Source organism: Egretta garzetta, unplaced genomic scaffold (assembly GCF_000687185.1).
Source record: "Egretta garzetta isolate BGI_Z169 unplaced genomic scaffold, ASM68718v1 scaffold32, whole genome shotgun sequence".
In the NCBI taxonomy this organism is placed as follows: Eukaryota; Metazoa; Chordata; class Aves; order Pelecaniformes; family Ardeidae; genus Egretta; species Egretta garzetta.
This window is the reverse complement of record NW_009259035.1, coordinates 438,729-465,743: the sequence shown is the minus strand read 5'-3', so window position 1 is coordinate 465,743 and position 27,015 is coordinate 438,729. Positions and strand designations below refer to the sequence as shown.

Below are 27,015 nucleotides of genomic sequence, written 5' to 3'. Positions count from 1 at the left end.
ATAATTCACTCATGCTCCAGCACAGCTATATTTCTACAACATTTCTTAACAAAGAATGTGTTCCTATGGTTAAATGTTAATTTATTTAATGAATTGGCAACATTAATGTTGCATTTTGTCAGTCTTACTGTGCAACCACGACCTAGAGCAGTGCCAGCTCAAGCAGCTTTCCAGCCTGCACTGATCCTTCAGGTACACAGTGAAATCTACCTAAAATAAGTTGCACCACGAATCAAGAACAATTCCCAAATACGGTTTGCTACCCCAACAGTTCTTGCAGGAGCACAGCCTGGGGGCAGAGCACAGATGAAAATGACCAGCACTGCATGGAAACAGCATGTCAAGCAACTACCAGACCACACAGAAATTGTGCATCTACACAAAAATCTTTCGGACAATGTTCTTCAGGGTAAACCAGCTTGTTTCCGTTTATGTTAAATACACCTTAAAAAAAAAACAAAGAAAAAACCTGCGTTCATTACTGGAGGTGATAAAAAAAAGCTTCAGAACTGACCACCACTGAAGATCATGCTCTGCTCTGTCTGTATGTAATTTGAGTATGGTTATTTACAAAAGCACTTAAAAAAGTTTCCAATTCAGAGACTTAAAAATATATTTTTGAGTGTAAGCATTTCCTACATTAAATATCAAGTCCATACCGGATGCAAGTTGTTACATGATAATAAGTGATACTAAATCTGGGAAAATCAAACCATTGGAATAAAAACAAGATTTGAGCTGTAAAAAGCCAACTGAATGTCATGAAATATGACAGTATTTCACTCCAAATTACTCCAGTACCTTGAACAGTAGAATTATCAATAGAAAATTATATTATTTACTAAAAACTCGTGTGAAAACATTATGACTTCTCAGAAATCAAAGATGTTAGTTGAGATACACAAGTGAATTACATACTAATTGCTATTACCAAAAACATATTGCTGCAGCTTCCAGAAGCAATCTCTATAGATTTATGTTCATACTCAAACATACAGAGAACCCTGTTAACTTACATTAACTGAATTTTGTGGGTTTGTTTTGGTTTACATTAGTTTTGGCGGGTTTTAAGTACATTGTAAAAATTTGAGGGGTTTTTGGTTTTTGAAAGGTGAGAGGAGGCTAAGTGTTCTATTAATTACCAATTAATGATTAAGAAAAATAGATTGGTACATAGGCTTAGGAACAACATTCTCCCACAAGAACACTTGCCTGCTCCTCTTTTTTATTAGTATCACTGCTTCCATTATTCTTCCAGTTTTTGCTGCTGCTAAGAGTTAGCAGAATTCCTCTTTCCTGGAGAATTTGGAAAATACAGTGAACTACTAATGTACACGGGACCTGATAACCCCAAAACATTTCTTTTGGTCTAAAACATTAGGAGATAAAAATACCAACATTTACTTCCAAATTCTTACTGCAAATTACAAGTTCTCAACAATCGTTGCACACAACTTACAAGGTCCTCACAAGCAGGATACCATACAACATTATGTAATGACTTTGTAACCAAATGACTGGCTAACACCTTTTTTTTTAACCTGTATTTTGTCAATGAACTCACTATAACCTGGCCAGAAGGAAGAACTTAATGTTTCTGTAGTATTCCACCCTATTTCTCCATTACAATGTTTTCATCTAAATGAACCAGGTATTCTCAGAGAACACCACATATGCACAATTGCTTACCTTCCTTTTTGCCTGCTTTGAGAAGGAAAATATCATAAATAATGCAGCAAGGGTCTTATTAAGTGTATGAGTTAGCATGTAAAAATATTTATAAGGAAACACCCTTGATCTTTTGAACACAGTCATCAGACCTCTATACCTTAAAATATATAGAGGTATTTGCTCATGTCAAATGCATGCAAATAACTTGATTATTAACCGTTAAAACTGTATTGGTTTTCTGGACTGCATAAATTCTTCAAAAGGACCTCTTTAGGAAGTAAAATCTTTGCTTCACTGTAAAACTTAATTTGCATATTGAACTTTGTTTTCCAAAATTCAGAGTTAACAAGGATTAAGAACACAAAAAAATGTAGTTTCTCACCTTGGTCTTCGTGTAGAATGGCGATGACTGGTGAATGGGCAAGTCCATGAGGCTATTGGAATTTGTGACACTGTTACTGTTAGCGTGTTCATCTTCTCTACTGCTGTCGTCAGACTGATCGAAATCATCACTCTCCTGGTCCATTTCCTCCTCTTCTTCCACCTCCTCCTCTTGATCACCAGCATGCTCATCATCATCTTCCTCTTGGTTACAAGTGGATTCTTCATCCACTGTAATTGTCATCAAATCCAGGTTCTTCTTCTCCTCCTATTTCCCCATTCCTCCCAATGTGCTGCTCCTCTTGTTGTCGTCTTTGCTGCTGCTCCTCCTCTTCTACGACCCGATTCATCTGCTCCTCATCTACTTGGCTTGAGGAAGCATTACCTCGAAGAGATCCACCAGTTCGTCGCCTCTTGCTGCCCACAGAGAGCAGTTCCTGATTCATTTCCAAAAGCCAGCTTGCTACTTCTTGGACCTTGGCTAGGCTATCTGAAGATGCAAATGCTTTCACATTCTAAGGAGACAAAAAAAGAAAAAGCAGGAAATTACAAGAGTTACACTTTTTATTAGATTAAGCATTAAAAAATTAATTCATTGTATTACTCCTGACACCTTCAAATTCCAAGAAACAAGGAATAATTTCTACTTGACACACAACTAGAAAAACCCAGACTGCAAACAACTTTGTGATTTCTGTAAGAACCAGACTGTGCAAAATTCAGAAGAACAACTCGCCCTCCTAGAGAATCCACAAGAACCATTAACATTCATGTTAACAGAAGATCCAAGTATGTGATATTACTTGCTAAAAATTGGACAAAGATAATTTTTGAATGGCATTATATTTTCCCCCTCACCTGATTACAGTGTTTATTTATTACTCACAAATGATGAGCTGTTTTTGGTCTTACGCCTTAAGAGTAGGTATATTTTCACGTATAACTGAAAGTTTCATTCCTTATTACTATGATTTCCTTTTAGATAAATGAAAAAGAGAACACCCACTAAAGATTATCACTTGATCACTTCCAGGTCTTAAACTGGCCCAGTGGTCAAAAGTAGACATGACTAGGAAGCCCATGCAGCCCACAAACTGCATGTACCTTGGTTGGCAAAAACCACTGTTAGCAGTAAAGTTCTCCAAACTCTAAGAAGCTACAAGAATTGTTAAACAAGACTCTGAGAAGTTAAAAAAATGTCAAATTTATGTGCATATTAATAGAAATTGAAAAATACTAATGCAACTTCCAAATTATCCACACATTCGGATACACGTGCATGCAAGCAATATACAAGAACAGAGGGATCTAGCTACATCTTAATTTTGCTATTAGATTTCCAGCTATACAGCCTTTCAGGCTGGCACATCCTGACTGCCGTTCCCCTAGATTCAAATGACATATTTGGTAGGTGAAGTCAGACATGAACTCAACAAGGAGTCAGATTCACAGTTTGCACATGAAAATGCGTGCAAAGAGAAAACAACTACCTTTTTTATTGTGTATAGAACCACTGTGCTCAGGTGTCCACAGAGCACACCACATACTCAGCAGGCTACACAGAGAGAGAGAGAGAGAGAGATATTCAAAAAGCACAAGACAAGACTGCAGGAGAGCACGACTGGTGAGTCTCTTTGGAGTAGGAGCAGTGAAGGATATAAATTTCTATGAGTACTTCAGTACAGGAAGATATTCTCCTAACCTCTTCCACCCCCCTCCTTTTTTTAGAAGGTCTTCTATCTCTGATGTTTTGTTTTGTTTTTTTTAAATCAAAACAAAAAACCTAGAGCCTTGGATGACGGAGGTGTGGAACAGATAAACCCCAACTTTGCTCCACAATATTTGTAAAAACATTAAACTTATTGGTGATGAGGGAAGAAAGTACCAGAAACTATAGCTCTAAGGTAATTTTCATTGTGTTACACCATAAAAGCCACAGAAACACATCTACATATGTTTTTCAAGTCTTGCACTAAGAAGAATTTGTAGATGGGATTCTGCATACTCATCCCCTCTTCCTCAGGGAAACACTACTTACATCCCAAAGACTTGGTTCTCAAGTTCCAACGTATCTACCTAGTGACAACTGCCCTCAAATAAAATCTCATGAGCTCAAAAGCCAAAATATGTGTTCCAAAGAAAGCGTCCTCTAACAATTAGCTCCAATCAATGAATGAGAAGCTAATACTAAAAGTCAACTATGCTTCACACATCAAGGTAAAGACATGATGGAAGCAAGCAAAGGCTGTGCTGACTCCTGCTTTTACCAGTGGAAAAAAAGCATTAGGGCACTGGGGTGCACATGACCCAAACCAGAAGCTAATGACTCTAACCTTGAGTGCAAGAGGCATCAAAAGTGAATGTGTTTAATTTCTATATATAGTAAGCAGCACTTGAGAAAGAGCGCACTCTTCATGGCATCCAAAAGAAATGTTTTCACTTAACGTTTTTCCCTAAAGCCTGGAAACCTTAGCATATTGGAGTGATGCTTAATAACTCCATTTCATCAAATGTGGTTGCATATAAAATCTGAGGTTAGTACAACCTGTTTATCAAGCTTCCTACATAGTCTGGGCATTATGAATATGACAACACTACATCTTATTTTCTCATGAAAAGATAAAAGGTTTGGGTTTTTTTAAGCATTAAATCATGTCAAAATCAGTAATAAAAAAGACCAAACGAGATTTACACCTTCACAATCTAGCAATTTTAGCTTCTACCGCAAATGATTCTCTAAATAGTCATGAATTAACCTTAAAAGTTTTAATCTCAATTTTTTCAGTATCAACAGCATTATTTCAAATATATGCATCAATTATTGGTTTAGAACTTACTTGATAAAACTGCAAATGCTGCATTTGTTTCCCTAATTTAATACATACTTTCAATTTGTATCTATAAGCAACTGACATGAAAGGTCAGCATTGAAATACAGAATCACAGAATGGCAAGGGTTGGAAGGGACCTCGGGAGATCATCTAGTCCAATCCCCCTGCTAAAGCAGGTTCTCCTAGAGCATGTTACACAGGACTTTGTCCAGGAGGGCTTTGAATATCTCCAGAGAAGGAGACTCCACAACCCCCCTGGGCAGCCAGTTCCAGTGCTCTGTCACCCTCAAAGTAAAGAAGTTCCTCCTCACATTCAACTGAAACCTCTTATGTTTCAGTTTGTAATACTTAAGTAATAAATGCATGATTCTGCTAAATGCTTAAGTGACAAAAATAACAGTATTCTTACTGTTAATATACCCAAATGAAATTCCAGACAATTAAAAAACCAAACATACATCTGTCCAAAACCAAGACATACTACTACACATTTTTAATTATTCCTACTTTTTTGCAGTGACCATCAATTCACAAAATTAGCTTCAGTCGTAAGTGATTTCACTTTTACTCTGTAATTGCACAAATAAACTCAACATGTTTTTTCCAGAAGCCTGTAAAATGCGTTATCAAAATTTAATTACAAGCAGTGCTACATCAGAAATCATCAATGTGCAAAGAGGTGATGCATTCACCAAAGAACAGATGGATGTACATTATCTGAGAGATTTCAAACATTAAAGCTGCCTTCTGTCACGTAAGTGCTTTCAGAATTAACTACTGTCAGCTAATACACAAGATACAATCATTTCCATATACAAGATAGATAAGGAACGAGACAGGATTATTGCTTTGCAGGAAGAAGTGTATTTACAAATCAGCTACCAGAGAACTAAAATGCTTTGTTTTCAGCTAGCACAGTGCCTCCTTCATTTATACTCTCAGAGCCCAAAATTACTCAAATCAGCTAAACCCCAGCAGATCCATGGAGGAAAGCTGTTGCTTTCCAACCCACCTCAGACCACACAGACATTTTTTTTAGACAGACACCAAAACATTTTGGAGCAGTGGCAATGCTTTGCATAAACATGCAAAACTCATTACACTTGGTCAACAAGTCTAACTTGGCAACTCCCAGGTAAGTTTCCTAACACTTGCAGCCAGACCTACAGAAAAGCAAAATACAAGGAATCCTTAAGGAAAATGGAAGTTCCTGGACTGATCCAACTGTAAATTCAGAGTTGATGAATCATCCCCCATCTATACTGAAGATTAAATGCTGCTTAGGCAGAATTGTTCAGCTTTATCCATTAAATTTGCACAGAAGATAGATTATAAAAATAACCCAGAACAACAGTTGCACAAAACCACCTGTAAGAAATGCCAAGTAATGCTAGGAAACTACAGAGAAAACTCCTCAGGTTTATCTACCACAACAGGTTGTGTTCTATACAGAGAGAGGAGGACAACCACTTCACTTCTTGCTTTACTGCTGAAATATCTCTGTCCCTCTAATAGATACAAAAGTTGTAAAACTTTTTTAACCTATAAAAACATACAACTACGCCATTCTCCTGGGGTTTTTTATTATTCCTTTTTTATCACTTGAAACTGTAAAGAAAAAAAAGGGAAACGAGATGGGTGCAGAGAGGTGGAGGTGAGGGATGGGGGAGTGGTTTTTTAACAAAGTATAGCAGAACTTGAAAAGGTTTTAAAGAATTAACTTTTAAATTAGAGAGTTAGACCAACTTGGATACTAACCTAAGTCATGCTAATGCTGATCAGGACAGCAATTAGTGAAAAGACAGAATAGTTACAGTCATAACATGGTTTATGGACAGTGGACACTCCTAAAACAAAACTTTTTGAGTACAGATTTGGTGGACAAACACAATTAGACTAACACAAAACTTCTGTAGATATTTGATTAAATCCTGCCCAACATATTAATATAAACAACCCAGTAAAAAAGCTGAGATATATTAAACTGAATAATACTGAATTATAATTGAGATAAATAGCAAAAAAGGAACATACCACCCAAGCTAAGGATCTCCAATTATTTAATTTCAACATCCCAACCTACCTTCTGAAAGAAAAATAAAATCCTTATAAAGCACGCTTTGCCCGAGATTGACGCTGGCATGTTGGTAACTTAAAGCTAGGTCTATGTCAGCAAGCAGTGCAGTGCAGCAGGGGCAGACACGCAAAGCTGAGGCTCAGCACCCAAAGGATACAGGCTCCAGGGAGGGGAAAGGGCTGTTACTGCCAGACCAGCTCTGACCCCCAGAGCCTAAAGCTGACCCTCACAGCTGGAGCACATCTTCTTATCTAGTTTCACCCAGAAGGTGCTCTGGGACAGCTGTGCTTTAACTCATCTTGTTGGGAGCAGGTGTGGACAATCAGGAGTTACACTTTACAAGTGTGCTCTTGAACCAAATCCAGCCTAACACACCAAGTGCAAATGCACCTAACAATGGGTACGCACCAGGCTGCCAGCCACTAAGACCTGTGAAGCCCATTTGAAAAATGTGCATGCAAATGGAATTAAATGCAGCAATGAGCAGGTAGAAATAAACAACATAATCGACACTGAGAAGATCGTGGACATGTTATACAAAAAAAAAAAAAAATTCTGAGTGTATGGCCATGTTAGCTAACAATGTAAAACACTACAAGCGAGCAACCTACACGCTGTATTAAAGAAAATGTTTATTCTATTGATCTGATTACTGGCTACACAGTTTGTATATGGGAAAGATTTTGAACAATAGCAAAGTAACAAACTAAAACAATCAACATGCAGTTATTGGAAAATGAAACTACACAAAGTCAAATGAAGAATGCACCACCTTCTTTCATAGGTTATGGTAGCGGACAATTATCCTCATGCAAGGACTTAAAGAATACAAGATACTTCAGATAAAGCCACAACTTAAACTAAAGTTATGAGCTTTAAACAAAGTTACAGGAGAATATTTTTGCTGCATTACACAGGATGGCAAGCTTGATCATAGTAACGGACTTCTCAAGCCACAACATTCTGAGCTGAATAACATTGCACAGAAGAGGGAAACAAACCTTCCGTATTTCATCAACACAAAATGTTGATTAGAGCAAGATTAACAGGCAGCTTTAAAAACTCTCAATAACTTTTCATCAAAACAAAAATACATCATTAAAAAGGCATCTCATTCTACAAGCATGCATGCTCTTCCTAAGAACGATAAACTACTTCTTCCAAACGTATACACACCTCAAATATCTTGGTCAACTCCATTATTCACAGCTCCAAGCTCCAGAACAAATTAGTACCTAAAAAGATTCTCTGCTCCTGCTCTACTATCACCCTGCCCAGCAAAGCTCTGCCAACACTCTGTGGAGCAGCACACATAACTTTTCTGTTGGATTAGAAATGATCCTGCTCCCTTTTTCACTCTCTCTAGTTACTGTAACAACCAATTGATGTTGTCTATTCAGTGCAAAGTTGTCAAAGTAACCAACACTAAATGAAAGTGCTCCTCTACTTACTTACTTACATCAAATATAAATCTGACAGCGCACAAAAAACTAGATTTAGTATTCATTAAATTTAAAAAAATACCATAATTAAAGTTTCCTGTGCAAATTTAATTAAGCCCAGCTGCCTCTAATCTTGTGTGGCCAGTTTTAATTATTCCTCTCCCTACTGTAATGTGTCCCAACCTTGTATCTACCTTCTGAGGCTTTTCATCAAGTCCTTGCACCCTGACCTCCCCTCCTAAATGTTTCTGAACAAAGACAATTCCAGTTTTCCCACCACGTATGGTCTACTGTAAGATGTCTCTCCCTTCTGTTCACCTGTTTCTATCAACCTCACAATCCTATTTCAACAGACCTTATCCCTTCGCCCCCTCTTTCATCATCCAAACTTACTTTTTTCTCCCAGGACTGCCTCCTAACACAGCTCCCTCTCCAATCCCATGCCTCAGTCTCCCACACTCTTTTGGCCCACAGTGCCACTTTAAAGTCCCAGACACTTTGCTCCGTTCTGATCCACTCCCTGCAGAAAGTGAAGGGATTTAGATGAGAGACAATACCCAACGATATGTGGGTAGCAAAAGCACTACAAAGCAACATGCCTTGCTATCAGTAATGAGGACAAACACACAAAAGCCATTAAAAAGAAAACTTTGGTTTAATTCTGGGCTGGAAAGACAAAGGGGTATGGAGGACCTATCACGTAATCCTACCTCTTTTGGTAGACACAGGTAAAGCATTTAATAGAGGATAAAATATGAAATAGCACAGAAAACCCACTGGAGAATGAGAATACAAAAAGTAGTTTAGGAAATGAGTAATTGCTACAAGAATTTACATGTATTTAGCAGTACTTAAGCTGAGTGGCATGATAAGGAAATACCAGAGGTAGAAGAGAGATGAATAGACCTTTCATGAGCAAAAGTTTAGAAGAAACAGTTTGAGCTACAAGCAGTCAACATACTTATTCTTTAGATTATGATAAAATATGTATGATCATGTCTAATTACTTTATACAGATTAAGATATTTTATATCACTAAGAAAACAAGAGTTTAGCAGTCAGATTGCATTCTTCTGACCTTCAGCTACAAACATAAATAAATTTCCATCTGCAGATGTCCAAACACTCCTTAAAACTCAACTGCTGAATCAAAGATAAGATTTTCTGTTCAATAGGTCTTTGTCATGTTAGTATGGAAGAATAAATTCTTCCAGTTTATGGATCTATCATTTCTTCTCTTTACATTTATTTTTTCCATAGTGTTTCCACATGATCTCCATTTCTGCACATTTAGCATCATCACAGAACATTAATTTTTAATGTCAGTTCTTTATTCAGAAACAAAGAACATTGTATTGCATGAGTAAGCGGATGAACAAAACCCTTTTCAGCTATCACTGTGAAAGTCCAGTCTCTTCAATACAGGTTCACTTAAACCTCAGAAATAGTGTCTCTGGGTAGAGACTGGAAAAAGCTGGAAAAAGCTGCAAAAGGTGCATCGTGCTTCCTTGCTGTGTACAGGCGGGGCACACACGGATTCATCAGCAACACAACAACCACCCGCAGGGTTCACACAAACACAGAATGTGGATGTATTACAGCTAAAATGGATTCCGCGGATTCTCTTTGCAACAGCAGGAGTACTGTCAAGTCTTAATGCTTTAAACCAAAAGCCCTTTTCTTCCCTCCTCATGCGTTCTTGTCAAAACCTGGACTGCTCTGGCTAAAATTTTACACAGAAGGGATTAACTCAGAAAGACTTATTGCAGAGGGTGGGGAAAAAAAAAAATGTTAAAAAAAAAAAATCAATCTGAGTTAAAGTTGTAGCGGTTTTTAAGGCTCTAGGATGGAGAATCACGGTATAAAATGTATTAATAGAGACCTGATGACAAAATTAAAGCAATCAACACATAACAGGAAGAGAAGAAACCACAGATTTTTTTTCTGTAAGCACTTCTCCATAAGTAATTTATTACCTTAATTCTTGTCTTTGAAGTGTTAAAAAAAAATGCCTGCATTTTCCTTGTTTTAAAAAGGAAAATAATATCATACAAAATAATTAGTGAATAGTGTGTTACACAAGTTATGTTTTTCCCTTAAAATTTGACGCTTAAGAAAACGAAAATTACTGTGAGATACTGTGGTTAAGGAGGGGGGGGGGATAAGAGGGAAATGTGAAAGTGACCCATGAGGCAATTCTTGAAAGCCTCCATCACCCAGTAATAAGAAAACTGATAAAACAAATATATATAGAAATTCAAAGTCCTTTTCCTCAAAGCCACATGCCAACCAACAAATTAACACCAGTACAATGTTACTGAAGAAGTGGGGAGCTCATGTCTGTTTATCAAGAATCCTGTTCATACCTCCCCATAAAGCCAAAACTAACAGTAGAAGTACTAAAGTCGCTCCTTATTTTTAGTTCTGCATTGTTATGTTTTCATCAAGAGTGAATGGATATAGTTTAGAATAAAATAATTTAAATTCCTTGGAAGATCTCATGGGAGGCAACAATCCACAGTAGGAGGAGATTAGTATTATGACTGATCTTACTGTGTTCATATAAATAATCATGTTATTTTTAGTAGTTATATTAATAATGACTGTTATACAGAAGATGGCTAGTTGGCCTTTTCACTAACAATTCTTTAAAGAAAAAGGATTAAGCTGTAAAATGTGACAAGTTAACTATCATGTGTGACTAATGAAAGGCTCCTCTCCCCTTTTCCTCAGAGAAGGGAAAGCAGAAAAAAAACTTTGAGTTATTTAACAGGTGCCAAGTTTTCCAGCAACTATTGAAAACAACACAGGCAAGTCCTCCATATAATCCTCCATGCCTCCACTTAATCTTTAACACCAAGCAGTGTCCATTTTCTCATTGAATGGACTTCTGTACTGGAAGAGTAAAGCACACAATTTTCAGTTACATTGTCTTACCCTTTCTACTTTGACAATTGAAGCATTACTTGGGTTCCTATAATGAAATGTTTACCTCTCTAAATAAAAAATTCTTACCTTGCATAATTAATACCTGTTTTTTTCCACAAATTAGACTACTACAAGAAGCCTATACTACTCTTGCTCACGATACAGCACAAGCACGCTTGTTTGCTCAATTTAGTGCAGCAAGTTTCTATCTGTTAATATTTCGGTCTCATGTAAACTGTGCCTTCTGTGCATACTAACAAGGAAGAGTTTCTTGCCAAAAGCAAACATTAGATCATACTTATAGCAACATAAACAGAGTATCTTTAGTTATGTTAGCTGAGAAGCACGTGGGCTGAAAAATTCTCAGATTAGAAAAACAGGCAAGCAGTTTATTATACTCCCTTCAAATTTAAAGACGCTGCTGCATGCCTACTTAGCAAAGGCTGGAAAGGTACAAACAGAATCATCCTAACTCTTACTTCATGACAGATACACATGTAATACAGAATTTCTCAACAAAAAAGATCACCAATCATCTCACACTGCAACAGAAGAGTAAGCAGCCCTTACAACTTAACAGGTTTGGATAATTTTGGGCTTGAACTCACCCCTCTTCCCCAAAAACAAGTAAGTGAGGTTTGCACATCTGTGGTAGTTGTGATAGCTTTCCAAGCTGGCCCGCAACCTCCACAGCGCTGCATTCCACTTTCTACACATGCCTTTCTGCCCCCAAAACAGACCACCTATATTCCCTATAACCAAAGTCCTCGCAGCCCATTTTACAGCATCGCCAGCAGCACAGCTTATGGGGACCTCCCCAGCAGCCCAGAACGACAACTGCTTAGGATGGTTTTATGCGGCTCAATACCTTTCACCAACAGTAAAGGAGCCCGAGGAACGCTAAGGATGACCACTGCTAGTCTTGCTTTCCAGTAGCAAACATTGGTTAAGCTATGCTGGAGTGTTACTGTATCACGGAAAACTCTATTAAGTTAACACACATGTTAAGCTATAGGTACCGACAGAAGGAACTGGAAATCTCCCCTGTGAAGCCCAGAACAATCATTCAGTAACACTTATTTTAAGTAAACAGGCAACATGATCACTACACAGAAACAACTACTTTCTTCCCAACTATCTAAGCGAACAGCCAAGAAGCAAGATCCAATCGCTGAATGCTGAAATGAGAAAAATCCAAATGGAATTAACTATGAGGATAATTACTCACTGTAATAGCTTACTAGAAAGATACTAAATTCATCATCACTTAAGACTTAAATTAGAAATACACTCCATCTTAGTTTAACACACACATCCAACAAGTGCGGAACACACAGCACGTGCGCAGCTACCCAGGCACAGTTACCTGCCCGCCTCTCCCTGGGAACACACAGAAGCAGGAGCTGCTGTTGGCACCTCCTCTCTGCTCTCTGCTCCCACAGTGACACACAGGCAAAATGTGTTACCAGACTGCCTAGTTCCAGGGCAGATGTATTTCACAACTACCAGGCTTAACACAGAGGCTGGCACGGTACGGCCAAAATGGCCTTAATATAAATTTTTCTTCAGCATCTGCAGCATTGCTGAATGTGGCCCTGGGGCTGGGTTGCATTTCCAATGGGAAAACCTACAGAGCTTAGCAGTGCAATACTTACTAATCCATTCACACAGTCTGTTACCTAGCATGGTGCTGCTTTGCTAAGCTGTATCATAAGAGCAATACATAAATAACTTACAAGCAGAGTTGCTCATTATTAATGCAAACTATTCTGAAGGCAAAAGCAAAACAGCATTTGGCAGCAAGAATGCTGCCATTAAGACGTTTGGTCTGAAAACCTCAAAGTGGCTTACAGAGTACCCAACTGACTTCTCTGTCTCTGTTTCTTTCCTGTCCACTAATCATAAAAGTAATTTTGGGTACATTTCCCCAAATTATGGGGTTTACTGATACTGCATTGTAATTTTACCAGATGGCTGGTGTCAGCTTCTGGCAAAACAGCAACATCATTTCTTGGACTGAATCTCTAATTCAGAAGCTGCAGAAGCGCAGCACAAACAGGCAGACACGCAGAACACCAGGAATAGCCATTTAAAAAGGTCAACTTAGAACACAGAGCAGAAAAGATGGACCAAAAAAAGGTCATCTTTAACTGAAGTGGGGGAACAGAACTTGAGGACAAATAGAAACTAAATTTGGTTGAATTTAAACTTAATTTAGGTAAACTTAAATGGGAGGAAATTAACACCAAGTACTAAGCTGTCCCTTACCTCTGAGCTGTTTGAGATAGACACCTCTAATGTGGAATGACAACACATAAACAGATGGAAACACATACACCCTTTACACTGAAAAGCATTTCAGCAGTTAAAGACAGCAGGACTGAAGCTGAGGAAAGTGAGTATCAAGAGCAGTGACTACTATTTAAGAACATTTGTATTTGAACGATTAAGAAAAGTTTAGAATAAATACCCCCTTTTCAAGCAGATCTTATACTACCTCTAATCACCAAGAATAATCAACTCCCTTTACTCCCAAGAAGCTTCAAGGCACAGAACAGTATCTTCAAGTCTCTTAATAATGACTAACAAAGTAAAGGAGAAGCAATGCAGTTATGCCATGAAAAGTGCAATCTCTTTATTCCATTCTGACACAGGCTTTTGCATCAGATTAACCTTCTAGAAAATATTATCAGGTTGTTGAAAAAATAAAGAATACCCTGCCAAAGATTAAACAGACATCTATTAATTTAAACACTACAGTTTTGGTTTGGTTTTTTTTTTTAAAAAAACTTCTTTAGAATTCCCAGTCCTTCTATATTATTCCAAGCATACAAGGAAATGACAAAAAAGGGAAAAAGAACAAAACCCTCAAGTCTTGCAAGCTATCATCAACAACATTTTCTACCTCAAGATCCGTAGTGGACAATGGGTACTCCAGGTTACTGCCAAAAATTTCTGTTTAAGTTTCTTGGTTTCAGTTGCCTATTCTTTAAAAAAAGTCTGAAGGACGATTATCTATAATATTCAGCTGTCAGGTAGTCCTAATTGCTAGCAAAAAATTGAAGTAATTCTATCACTACTGTTAAAGCAGCTGTGAGTAAAAGGCTATACTATATTATGGACAAAGACAATTTCTTATTTGTGTTTAGTTCAGCAGAGTTATAAACTGAATTTCTGAGATAAGAGAAGGTAGCTGGGGATCAGGTTGGTGTAGAAAACATGCTTCATGCAAGCAACACAAGATACTAACACTGGTGTATTTTAACCATTTTGGTGGGAAAAAATACAGCTCAGCCTTATTCCTGTGAGGTTGCTCTAAAGGAACAAGGAGTAATATGTATTTTATGAAGAATGCCTATCTGTCCACAGTCCGAATTCATCTTATTAAATATTCAGCTGCGTACATTCAATCAGATTTTGTGCAGTGTCCACTGGGTAATATCGTCTCCATTCTGAATACCGTATTTTCAAAGACGAACTCCAAATCATGTACTTTCTCCCAGAGCTAGTCAATGAACTCATTAAATGCCTTTGCATCAACATGTGATAAGGAGCCTTTAACCTGCACTTTTTTCCTTTTAATAAAAGCAAGAAATACAAAGAGAAACAGAACGGCAGCATTTACCAGACTTGCTGAAATCTGTTAATACATTGGTTTGTCTGCATTCTCAGCACCTTCAGCAGTAGAAAGACATATGTAAAACAAGGTCACATACTACCAGGACACAGTAGAACAAATTCCTCTTCCTCGTGTCTCACTTAAAAGCAAAAAAAACCCGTTACGGTCTCCACATGGTATTAAAAAAAAAAAAAGCAGCAAATGCTTTCTCATTAACCTCACATCTCCAGAACACTGCCTACCACACATTGGTTCCTAAGTGTTATGTTCCCTGTGTCACAGGGAAGCTTTCCGGCAGTAGATCTAAATTCTGACCTTGCAGAACAAAAAGGCACTTGCTGACAAACAGCATGCGAGATTGCCAGGTTTGAAGGAAGATGATATCCCAACCTGTCTAAAAGAATCTGGCCCCGGCCCAAACAGACTCTTAGCAGGCTCCACTGGAGAAATGGAAATGGTTGCAATTATTGTTATTGATTTAATGCCCTTAAAATGGCTCTCTGAGAATCTTATTTCAGTAACTGATTAAGCAGTATGGTTCATCAGCAGGGCATTTGCCTAACAACCTGCAGAAACCTAAATTTGCTTGGCCAATCTATTTCTGGGACCAGGAAAGTAATTTTTTTGTATCTGCTCAATCAGAGATGAAAGTAGATAAAAACGTAAGGTGGACTACAATAGTTAGGTCAGGCAGGCATTCAAACTTTCTTTCAAATCCTATGAAACCATCAACTCTAAATATTCTACATTTCTGCTCTATAGCGCTTTCCTACTACAGAAAGGTGGTGTGAATACAAGCCATAAAAAGAGCAGAGTCCAACGCAGCAAAGCACTGACCACAGGTACAGCGAAGAAATAAATGATTTACCCAAACTACCAACTAAAAGAGATACTGATACAGCCTGTACAAACATAAAAAAATCTTAAAGTTTGAAATTGGGATCATAATTTGAATGGATAAAAAACAGGTTGGAGAGAGAGATCCTTTTTGAGACTAATGTAATTTAAGATGCTGTTACTGCTTCACCACAGGATATTTTCAGTGGCGCTTCACCAAAGTCAACTGAGTGCCCCCTAATCCATTCCAGACAAAATTAGGCAAATCAGTTTAAACTCACCAGATTCCTCTAATTTACATGATGTTGATGGCCCTGGATTAGGAATGACTGACGTGCACTGTTGTAAGGACAGCAGACCTTACACCCTTCCAGCAGAGAACAGGTAACAGCTAGGGCCCAATTAACATCTTATGCCACTGCAAAATAAACACCTACCCACAAACTGGAAGCTACACTCTTCAAGAAAAGCAAGCCATGCTTCACTGCTAGCGCTAGGGATCTAAACTTGCCTGTTGCCAGAAGTCTCACCAAACCACCTGTCTTGATATACCTCAGAAGAAGGAATTTCTCACTGCATGGGAATAAGGAATCGTGTGTGACAGGAAACGGCGGTTAGAAGGCGCTAAGAGATAAGGAAGCATTCTCTTTATCAGCACATGAAAAGAACTGGTGACTATACACCCACCCCCCACCCCCGAAGAGGAGCTAAAAGATCAACAAAAAGGGAACATCCTGACTCAAAAGGCTGGATAATTAAGACTGATAAAAGATAAAACTTCCGGAGTCCGAAGGCCCAGCCAAAGGCTGGATAATGGCTAAAGCGGCATGAGGTCATCGAAGACCTGCGCTAACTGGGGGAAAGGTAAAGGTGGTGAGGGGAGATCGGGCCACGGCCTCAAATCAAACCTGAAGAGACTTGTCCCCCACACCAACTTTAACATGCATGCTAATTTACACAGCAAGCAAGGCTAATTTAAATATAATTAGCCAAAAGCAAATGTTACAGTGATGGCTAGCCAATAGATACGAACTTAGGTGGGGTTTCTTTAATCATGTAACAGGACAAATACATGGTAGTTTGTTGGAATGGCACGCTATCTTTGTGGATTTACCACCTAGCACCCATCTCTGTGCAGAAATGAAGTAAAAGCAAATACCTTAACTCAGTGCATGCATTGGTCGTTGCACACTGGGTAAAGCACCCAGATTTGGGCTAACAGTCTGTCAGAGCTGGCACGCATCAGCCACCGTTTCTCGTGCCTATGGGGAAAGGCAGGCAGGGCTAGGACAGTTTCTTTGCAACAGTGAACCCGTCACACAATGGCAGCAGTGCAGAGGAGGAGGCCCCGACATCATTGCCTCGATCCACCTTTACTGCCGGCCAAACTACCTTCCTGACTCTTCAAGGGCACTGGCGGTGCAGATTCATGTAGGTGAAGAGCAATCACTACCCTTCCCGGCCAGCAGTGCTAAACAGCGTCAGCTGTATCGATCTCATATAGACTGCGCTACTCCCTGTCCAAACCCAGTGTCTGCCCTTGCTGCTACACCAGGTGCACAGCGTTTCGCAAAGGTCAGCTGCTATGCTCATCTTGGAGACCAGCACGTTTCTGAAGCAAGCAGATGAAGTTGTGCGGGTCCTGGCAAAGTGCGTGTTGATGTTCAGAGGGAGAGACTTGCCAGATTGCTAGTAACAGGCAGAAGCCCAAAGCAGCCGAGATGGAACCACCTGTGAGACAAGATGGTTTGTCTCCTGTGTGCCACAGCGACCCACAACACGACAGGGAAGGGAGCCTGAAGAGTCAAACCCTGTCGACACAAGGGAACAGAGCTCTGGATGCACTGAACAGGCAAGGCACATTTCTAGGTTGGTGGTTTATTTTCCAGCAGAGAAAATTGTTCAAGAAAAAGACTTGTAAAATAACTGACCGATTTAAGCCAGATTTCGAGGCCATTATCCAGCTAATTCAGAACGTGGTTTTACCACTACCATGTAAGACTGATGTGTGGAACAGTCCAGCTGCTAACAGTTGTATTTCACTATACTGTTTTTACTGACAGAATGCCAAATTGGATGACTTTCTGAATACACTGGTTGTCATTAGCAACAGCACCATCAAAAAGAGGGCGTCTATTTTTGTCCTTACTGTAAAACCTGGCTGATTAGGTTATGTCCTATGACAGCATAGCCTGAAGTCTGCAAAATGGACCTTACAGTAACCATTTTCACTGCAGCAGCCCAGAAAGGCTTTTAGTAACTGTAAGGCGCTCCCACTGAATAGCTCAACTTTTCAAAAGGTCCAGTCCTCCACTGAGGAAAACAGAATATAGTACAAACCATGCTGGCAATGTGAAGTCCAAGTCATCCATCATGGCCTTCAAGGCTGTGTCTATCCTAATTTTTCTTATAACCGACATGTGGGCTTCCCTGTTCTCCGATGCAAGGCTGATTAACAAACAGTACCCTTCTGTCCAAAGTTCAGAAATCACTTTTTGTCACCAGGACATAAGAGTCAGCTACTTGCTCACCAGAAGCAATGATTAGGTATAAATTGTAAAATGGTACAAAAAATACAGTTGAACTTTATAGGGTATTTACATTTCCTTTTATATCATCTCGACACCTGGGAAATATCTAGCAAATAAATTTTCTTTCTCCAGTAAGAATCCTGGAAAGAAACTAGGCTCTAAGAAATGCTTTTATTTCCTGATAACTTTACTCGTAGATTTTTATCAAAGTCTGACAAGAATTTTATTTTCTACTTGTAACAGTGCAGGGCAGATCAGTATGGAAATCCATTCCCACGGAGTTCACAGCCATTCTCAAAGGTATTGCAGTTAAACATGGGGTAATGGCACCAACGCGGTCCACAGATCTGCACTTACTCCTCAGACACTAGTGAGATCAAGCATACATTTCCAAGATATCTTCATGGGTGGGCATTGACCTGAAACACCGAAACTCTTTTAGGTGCTTCTGATATCTTGTTTCAATATGTGAAATAACTACTTTGACACCGAGAGCACCAACTGCTTCAGTACCATGGCTGTTCTCAGCAGCACCTCTAGCACTCAATGTTGGCTTCCCTGTTAAGGAACTGACCATTTTGAAAGTACTGATCAGTGTAAATTTAGGCAGTTGTGGCTCTTTTTGGAACTTCTGGCCCAAAGTCATGTTTTACAGACTGCCCAAATACAGTCTTACATTCCTTGATTTTTGAGCCTGGGGGTGGGGGGAGTAGGGGGGGGAAGAAGCCTGCTGCACATCTGGCTTGGGAGGTGGAACTGTCCCAGAGAGCAACATCTGCCACGCTCAGCACTGGGGCTCATGAGAAAGAAACCTTAACTCAACGGATTTAGAGCTGTTTTAAAGGACTTGTTACGAGTGCACAGAAGGATGCAACTTAAAAGTCTGATCCCAAGTCTATTCAGTCTCAGATAACAAATGTAGAAGGCAGAACACATTCAGGAAACTTTTTCTGAAATCGTAACTTCTGGAAAAGGCTCGACTGACTGTAGCAGGACAGCAGGCTGGACACCACCAGGTCTTTCTGCCACTGGTGAAGGAACAGAGATTGGATGATGAGTTATCACCATCATCTACACCCCAACATGGAAGGATTAAGCAGCTCAGATGCAGGCACCAGGCATCAACAAGGAAGGGTTGACTTAGTAAAAATCACATTACCAACCTCAAGAAAGCATGAGATTTTTAACAGAACTTAGTGACATCTCTTTGAAAAAATGAAAGCAAGCTTCAGCAGATTTTCTAGCAAGACTTTTTCAAAATCTAACAAATCCACTTCAAAAGTCTGACAGCAGTTTTTTAACAGATATTTTTGAAAGATCATTTAATTGGTCTTTTTCCTTTTTAGTTGTGCACATAAAATTCCAGTAGGAACTGAAGTATTAGCTGAACTTTTTATAGCCAGAAATATACTAAGACTAAAACTAGCATCATAGGGAAATCCTAGCAAACTGAATTAAGAGACAGAACTACAACAGACCACTCATATTTACAAAAAAAGTTTAGAATAGGTAAGGACTAGCAGCTAATAGAAAGCAAGTGCTCAGTAAGCACCCCAGCATGCTTACTCTGCACAAGATTTATTTTGCTTTCAAAGTAGACTTCCTGACACATTAAAATAAGCTATTTAAATAAATTTTCAGAAGGAATAGGAGTGTAGACAGACATGCATACACTCTTCCTGAGGCATCAGCCTCCCACACCCCACCTGCTTATCACTGCATCCAACCAGATCTCCTGGCATACCTGGTGCACATAAGCATCACTAATCCCCTTCAGTCAGAATGAGCCAGGTTAGCTTACAAGTTTAAATTCTCAGCTAAGCAGATTCGTTTTGCCTGAAACGGATTAGGAAGCACCCGCACGATCAGATCCACAAACAGATTAGAGACAGGAACAATCTCCTTCAGCAGGGGGCAGGACGGGCGGCACTCGGCTGTAATCTGCAACAGCCCAGCTGAACCTGAACTGAATGCCCACTGCAGCCCAGCAACGTCCACCTGGGAAGTTAGTGAGAGCTCACATCAGATTCACGGTCTGTTCTGTTTCACAGCTTCCCTGCATTGATAAGACCCATCAAAAGTGAACCAAGGATATCAGCCCTAGTCTTACAAATTAGCTGGCATCTACAGCCCACGAAGTTTGAGACATAACACACATCTCTGAAATCACAAGAACCGTACAAGTGATATTTAGAGACAAACTGCTACCACTTCTCTTATTTAAGCAGAGAACAAGCTGTAAATACAAATAAAACATTAAATATTTTCCGAGGGATACAATTATTTTATTGTTTGATGAATAAATGAGGAAAAGGGTACTGGTCAACTGGAATCTCCAGAAAGATCCTATCTCACTACCCTAATTCATGGGCTTCCTGCTGCTTTGGCAGTTGCTTCCATAAGTGAGCATCCTGAGAAAGCTCGTAAGGACAGAATTTCAAGGGTAAAAAAAAAAGTCCATGCCTACATCCAGATGGCAAATTCACCACAGAATGTACTACTTGGCCAGAGTGCTTTACTCCCAAAATAGTTTTAAAAGATTTTGAAAAAAACCAAAACCTTAAGTTGTTAAAATAACCTCAAAAGTTTAACAAAATGTAAGCCAAGTCTGCAAATACTCTGAAAGCATAAGCAAAGGTATCACCAATCCCTTCATCAGTAGCTTCAAGGAGACATGCCACGTAAGGGCATATGCATTCCACAACTGGAACTATGAAAAAGGGTCTTTCTGAAGGTAAAGGATTTAGTGTTTTGCTACTGTTATGTTACATTCACATGTGTCTGCTTCTGTTCTGCTACCACTTCTTGTTACTCACTTATCCAAGAAGTTCTGAGAGAACAATTTTGCCCTAGCATTCTTCATCTGCAAGCAGAAAGCAAAGCGATCAGTTTATTCACAGGGAGAACCTGGGAAGCAGACATACAGACAGGACCGCTAAACCGTTCAGACCAATGACCAAAAATAAGGAACCGAAAAGCTATATCTCTGAAACCTATTACAAAAAAAACCCTATACTTTTTCTAAACACCCTCCGTGTTAATAGGGTTGTGCTGAACCATCCAGTGAACAATTTGGTGGGAGAGGCAGGTGCTTTTGTACTTAAAACATCCCTCAAGGAACCGAACATCATCCAGGACTTTCCCACCCTTTTTTTGATTTTGTTTTGTGCAGGGTTTTTGTTTGTTTGTTTGTTTTTTAAACAAAGCAGGTATGTGTGGGAGAGATTAGAATGTGAGATACTTCATGAAGATGCAATAAATTTAACATGATTGAAGAATTAGGAATTTCTAGTTACAAAATACAGTACCACTGTTCAGGAGTACATGCTGCTTTTCTCAAATCCTCATCAATAAGCAGCAAAGGGAAAGATCACAACTGAACATAGAAACACCCATAGACTTTTGATATTCAGAGATGTTGTAATAAGGTAGAAGAAATAAAGCACGGGCCAATCTATGCCAATCGAATCTCTTCTACTCCGGCAGCAGCAGTGCCATACACTATTTCAAAGTGATCCAGAATCAGCCAGCCATCAACAGAAGACCCTCAAAAATCAACACTTGTAGATCATGCGTTCATTCATATTTTATAAAGGACCTGTTACTGTAAGTTTACAAAATGTGATGAGAAGTCCAAAATATCTAAAGACAAGATTCTTTGTTTATTCTGAAAAGTATCTGCAGTTGGTTTTGAGCATTCATTTATTTGCTTATGTAATGACTGCACACTTGGTGACTGTATGCTTCAGTAGTAATGAAAGACAGTAGGGGTAGTGAAAGATGGTAATGAAGTGGCATGTAAAAGCTCCTCCCTATCTTTTCAAAGAAAATCTGACTGAAGAAAGACTGACATATCTTTCCAAGTGTTAACATATCCTAACAAGAGGCTCTAGGAAGTGAATCTATCCCCGTTTGTTCACGTATTACATTTACCATTTCCACCATAAAATACCCCACGGCTGAAATGCTCAGCACTGCGGCGCAGCCTTAGTGCATTTCTGAAAAGTCTGTTCAAGTCCTCAGGATCTGTGGGAACAGAACAACCACAGAGCTTGCTTCTTACTATGCACATATCACCTCCAAATTAGTTACCACTAAGCTTCATATCCAGTACGTAAACATGAAATCCAAATGCAGATGCTTCCATTTGCTCTTCACAGGGCAAATCCTTTCTCCAAGTACAGGTTTGACAAATACTAGGATCTCCCACTGTTAATACACACATACCTTTCCAGAGAGAATGAGCCAAGTGGCTCTTGTACAGCAGAGTCCATCATTTACACTGTCTAAAGTATTTGCTTAACAGAATTCACAAATCTCAGACCAAGAAGGAATACGTAAAAACAAGATGTACAATCAGCTGCTTGCAGTGGGATAGTTTTGCTGCTTATTAAGTTCCTCCACTACTGTTTAAGGAAATGAGAAGTAGCGACACAGGAAAGTGGGACTTGATGAGATCACAGAAAAACTGTGTTTTGAAAAGAAACTGGAAGGTGAAGTTAGAACCTGTGTGTCACAACAGGGAATATTCCAGGCAGGTGTGGCAGCATAAAACTAGAAGTGAGTAAGCATAAGGGGATAGCAAGGAAAAAAGTGAAGAGTAGAATAAATTATACAATATAAGGTCTCAGACGAATTATAGATAATTCATTACTAGATACAGAGTAAAAAGGATCAGATCTGTTCAGTGCGTGTAGCCAAGAAAGTGCATTATTGATCTACTGTATTATGCAGGGCTTGGAAAAAGACGACTCAGGAGTAAGTGTTCCAGCATATCAATTTTTATATTTAGTAACAGCTGAAACAAGCAGAAATGAACACTTCATAACATTAGTACTTGATTGTTTATTTTATGCTTCAAGATAAATCGGCTTTGTGCACCCAGAAGAGGAACAGTTATAAAGGGCCAAGAACTCAATTCCTTAATTTAATAATATTTAAAGCTTCTCTAACAATGGAGATGAAGGGAGTCCAAGCAGCATTGTCCTTGCAGCATATTATTGATACTGTTAGGACAAGACTTTCATAGCGGAAACTAACAATTAAGGTGCGAAACCAGTGAACCAGTGAAGCTCACCAACTAGACCAATTAATGTCTAAAGTAGCTGCAGTGTTTAGAAGCAATTATTTTCAAAAAGTCTTCATCTCTCTGAACTCCTTTGATTTGACATACCCAACATATGCTTGTGTAGATCTGTGTACAATCCTGAAACATAAAAGGTGCTGAAGCACAACCCAAGTTTCTTACCGTGTGAAAGGGGCAAAAAGTCTATTCACCTTTGCATGGGACTCTTAGCATAAGCCAAGTTATTTGGATCCTGTTGTAGATCTGTCATATTAGCTCTAATGAGAGTTATTGACCAAGTAAATGAGGAAAAACAAAATTCAAGGCTAGAAGATTACAAACAACAGGCCCTCTTCATTGTGACTATTAAAGACAAAAAAATTGACCTTGAGACAGCAATCATTTTTACAGAATTAAAAAACATAAAACATGAAAATAATGCCTTTTTGAATTCTATCTGAGAAAATGCCAAGACTGTACCACAATCCTTGCATGAAAGTGAAATCAGATGTCCTGGTTGTCATAGATTTTGCCTGATACCAGAAGCTTTTTGCCAGCCATCAGTTCAATCATTAACACAAACCACCTAAAGACAAGACAAAAATCTTGACGCATTAGCAGTACTTGCCTATATTTACAGTTGTATTAAGTTTTTCTGTGGAAAATAGGGGATTCGTGGTTCTAGGAATATCAATCCTGCCACTGTGATAAGATGGCCTGTCGAGATACAATAACCACTGTACACTTACACATTAAAAAAGATGTCTAAATTTATATAGCAGCAGTACCTGCCTTCCTCAGCATCAAGGATATCTTCACTGGCCATCTGAGAACTTGCTTTTTAAAACCAGAAGTATAATTGCATTCGAACAGCATGAGTAAATGTACGAAATCTGTTATTTGTGAAGATAAGTGGCTAAATAAAGTGCAAAAATACCTGTGTGTCCTTACTGTACCCTCCTCAAAAAACTATGCCAACTACAACTGCAAGTGAAGTTTGATGCCATCTGTCACCTAATTACACCTTATATAATGTATGTCATCAGGACATTTACCATAGCCATCACTCTGCAAGTGATGGCACAAAATGCAAGTATTCAACTACCTACATTTTCCTGTTCATGGAACCAGTCACAAACATCTGTAAAGCTGCATGTGCCAAGCCAATACAAAACCTTTTAAGATGCAATAGCTAAAATAAATTGAGAACAGTTAGACAGCCAATGAACTGCCATCACTTTTTTATTTCTCAGCTATTCCCACAAGCAGGTACTTGTTGTATGCATTATTTTCTACAGTTCCTACACTTAGAATTTTAATTCTGAGAGTCAAAGATCAACTACACACATTGGAATAGCATCCACTTCACCCAGTATGTGGAGATCTGGCACACGCAGGAAATTTTAAAAGCATGCTTCTTACATCAGCAGACAAGAGAGGACATTAAGAATCTGTTCCATAAGTTACAAGAATCTGATGCCACTGGCTTTTAGCACTTCTGCAACCCACTATTCCACGAACAGCCACTCTGTGCACTAACACTGAGTGAGGCAGCCTCATCTACTGACTTGTAGAGAAATCAAATCCTGTGCCCACTTGCTACTACTTGCACATTCAGTACATCAAAAGACAGCTGAAGTGCTTGGTACTAAGACTTTGTTGCGAGAACTTCAATACGTTTTATCATTAATTTGGCTGGATCTATATAACAAAGTTTACTCTGACTTAAAACTAGACAAAATCCCCAAAAATGTCCCGATTAAATTCTTTCCAGAGGCTCTGCACTCCTTTAGCGCTACTCTTTACCTGTTTTACAGTCTGCTTTCATGTTTAATTTTCCTGTAGAGTCTGAAAAAAATACCAGATTCTTCTCCGTTCAAGAAGAGATGAAACTTAGCCACCCATGACAAAGCTGAGGATAAATAATAGCTGTTAGAAAATGCCAGACTACCCTGCTGTGTACTGGCTGACCAGGGCCTTTGCATAAAAGCACTCACCTCTCTAATGGAAAACAATGCCTGCTTTACGCTATAGATTCCTCTTGCTCTTAACGTGCCATCTCCTCCCTTTACTCAGATGTGATGCAACAACTGAGCCACAAGATTTGGTTTGGAGTGCTCAGAGAAAGCACAGTCACTGCCATAAAATGAGCTAATGTCTCTGATGTATCAATACACATTTTCTATCTTTGTTCTCTCAGAACAGGGTTCATAGATGGTTTTTGTTTGGTGCTAGTGGGGGCATTGTTTTGTTTGGGGATTTTTTTAGATGCCACGGGATCATAAAGGACCTGAAACATTCCAAAACCCAAGTCATTCTTGCTACCTATGCTGGCCACTGAGTCAATGTAACAGCTCAGAACCATCAAATGCAGTTTCCAACAAAAACCACTATGCTGCTTTGCCTACCTTTTCCCACAGACAGAAGGCTGCTCTTTTGCTTTATTTACAAAAGTGAAGGTCCACAAGGAACTTCAAAACAAAGTACTACTGGGGAAAAAAAATATTTTCATGCAAACAACTAGCATTGTAGAATAGCTAAAGGATTAATGTTATATGTTGTATAAAACTTTGAGGAACCCTTTAACCTGAGACCTAAACTTCAAAATCCATTACATTCTTCCTAAAGAAAGATGCCTCTTCTGCAAGTTTGTCTGCAATGGAAGCTATGGTCACCAAATGGCCAGGGACTTCTCAGTCTGGGAAAGATTATTCCACATTTCTAATAGGAATGAGACTGTGAATGGCAATTTTTTGCCTCTTCGGGATGACAATTATCCTTATATGCAGTATTATTTTTTTCCCCGCAGAATTCTGTGGGTTTAGAAGCTCTACAAAATGAGGTACAGAGAAAATGTTAACCACTCATTCGTCTGAAGGAAGAAGTGCTAGGTGTACAAAATGTTAAGCAAGAAACACAAAATACGTAAGAATTAACCTACATATAGGCACCAGTGCTCCCATCTGATCATAAGAAATTTTTAAAGGAGAAGCTACTAACATACATGTACACATAAGTAAGATAAAAAAATCTTGGTTATAAAAATTGAATGAGCCCGCACAGTTTAGACCAACAACACTCGCAAAACTTAAATCTGTTTGTAACTGCCAGTTGTTGCTGCTTTCTTGAGCTCCAAAACAAAAATTGACACCAAGAGTAAATATATAGAGACTGCATCCAGCTCTGGAGCCCTCAGCACAAGAAGGACATGGGACTGTTGGCGTGGGTCCAGAGAAGGGCTAAAAAAAAAAATGATTCAATGGCTGGAGCTCCTCTCCTGTGAGGACAGGCTGAGGGAGTTGGGCTTGTTCAGCCTGGAGAGAGAAGAGAAGGCTGCGGGGAGACCTGATTGCAGCCTTTCAGTACTTAAAGGGGGCCTATAGGAAAGATGGGAACAATCTTTTCAGTAGAGACAGCTGTGACAGGACAAGGGGTAATGGTTTAAAACTGAACCAGGGTAGGTTTAGACTAGATATAAGGAAGAAATTCTTTACAGTGAGGGTGGTGAAACACTGGAAGGGGTTGCCCAGAGAGGTTGTGGAGGCCCCAACCCTGGAAACATTCAAGGCCAGGTTGGACGGGGCTCTGAGCAACCTGATCTAGTTAGCGGTGTCCCTGCTCACTGCGGGGGGG

The 27,015-nt window shown here is 39.2% G+C and overlaps 1 protein-coding gene across 1 annotated transcript in view; it reads right to left on the bottom strand.

The window, feature by feature from the left end:
* The window catches only part of FBXW7 (F-box and WD repeat domain containing 7), a 169,380-nt gene that overhangs the window by 104,474 nt on the left and 37,891 nt on the right, over window positions 1–27,015 (bottom strand). The window contains 2 exon segments of the mRNA XM_009634828.2: window positions 2,054–2,291; window positions 2,293–2,567. Of these exon segments, the coding sequence (XP_009633123.2) occupies window positions 2,054–2,291; window positions 2,293–2,498 (444 nt within the window). The 5' untranslated portion in view covers window positions 2,499–2,567.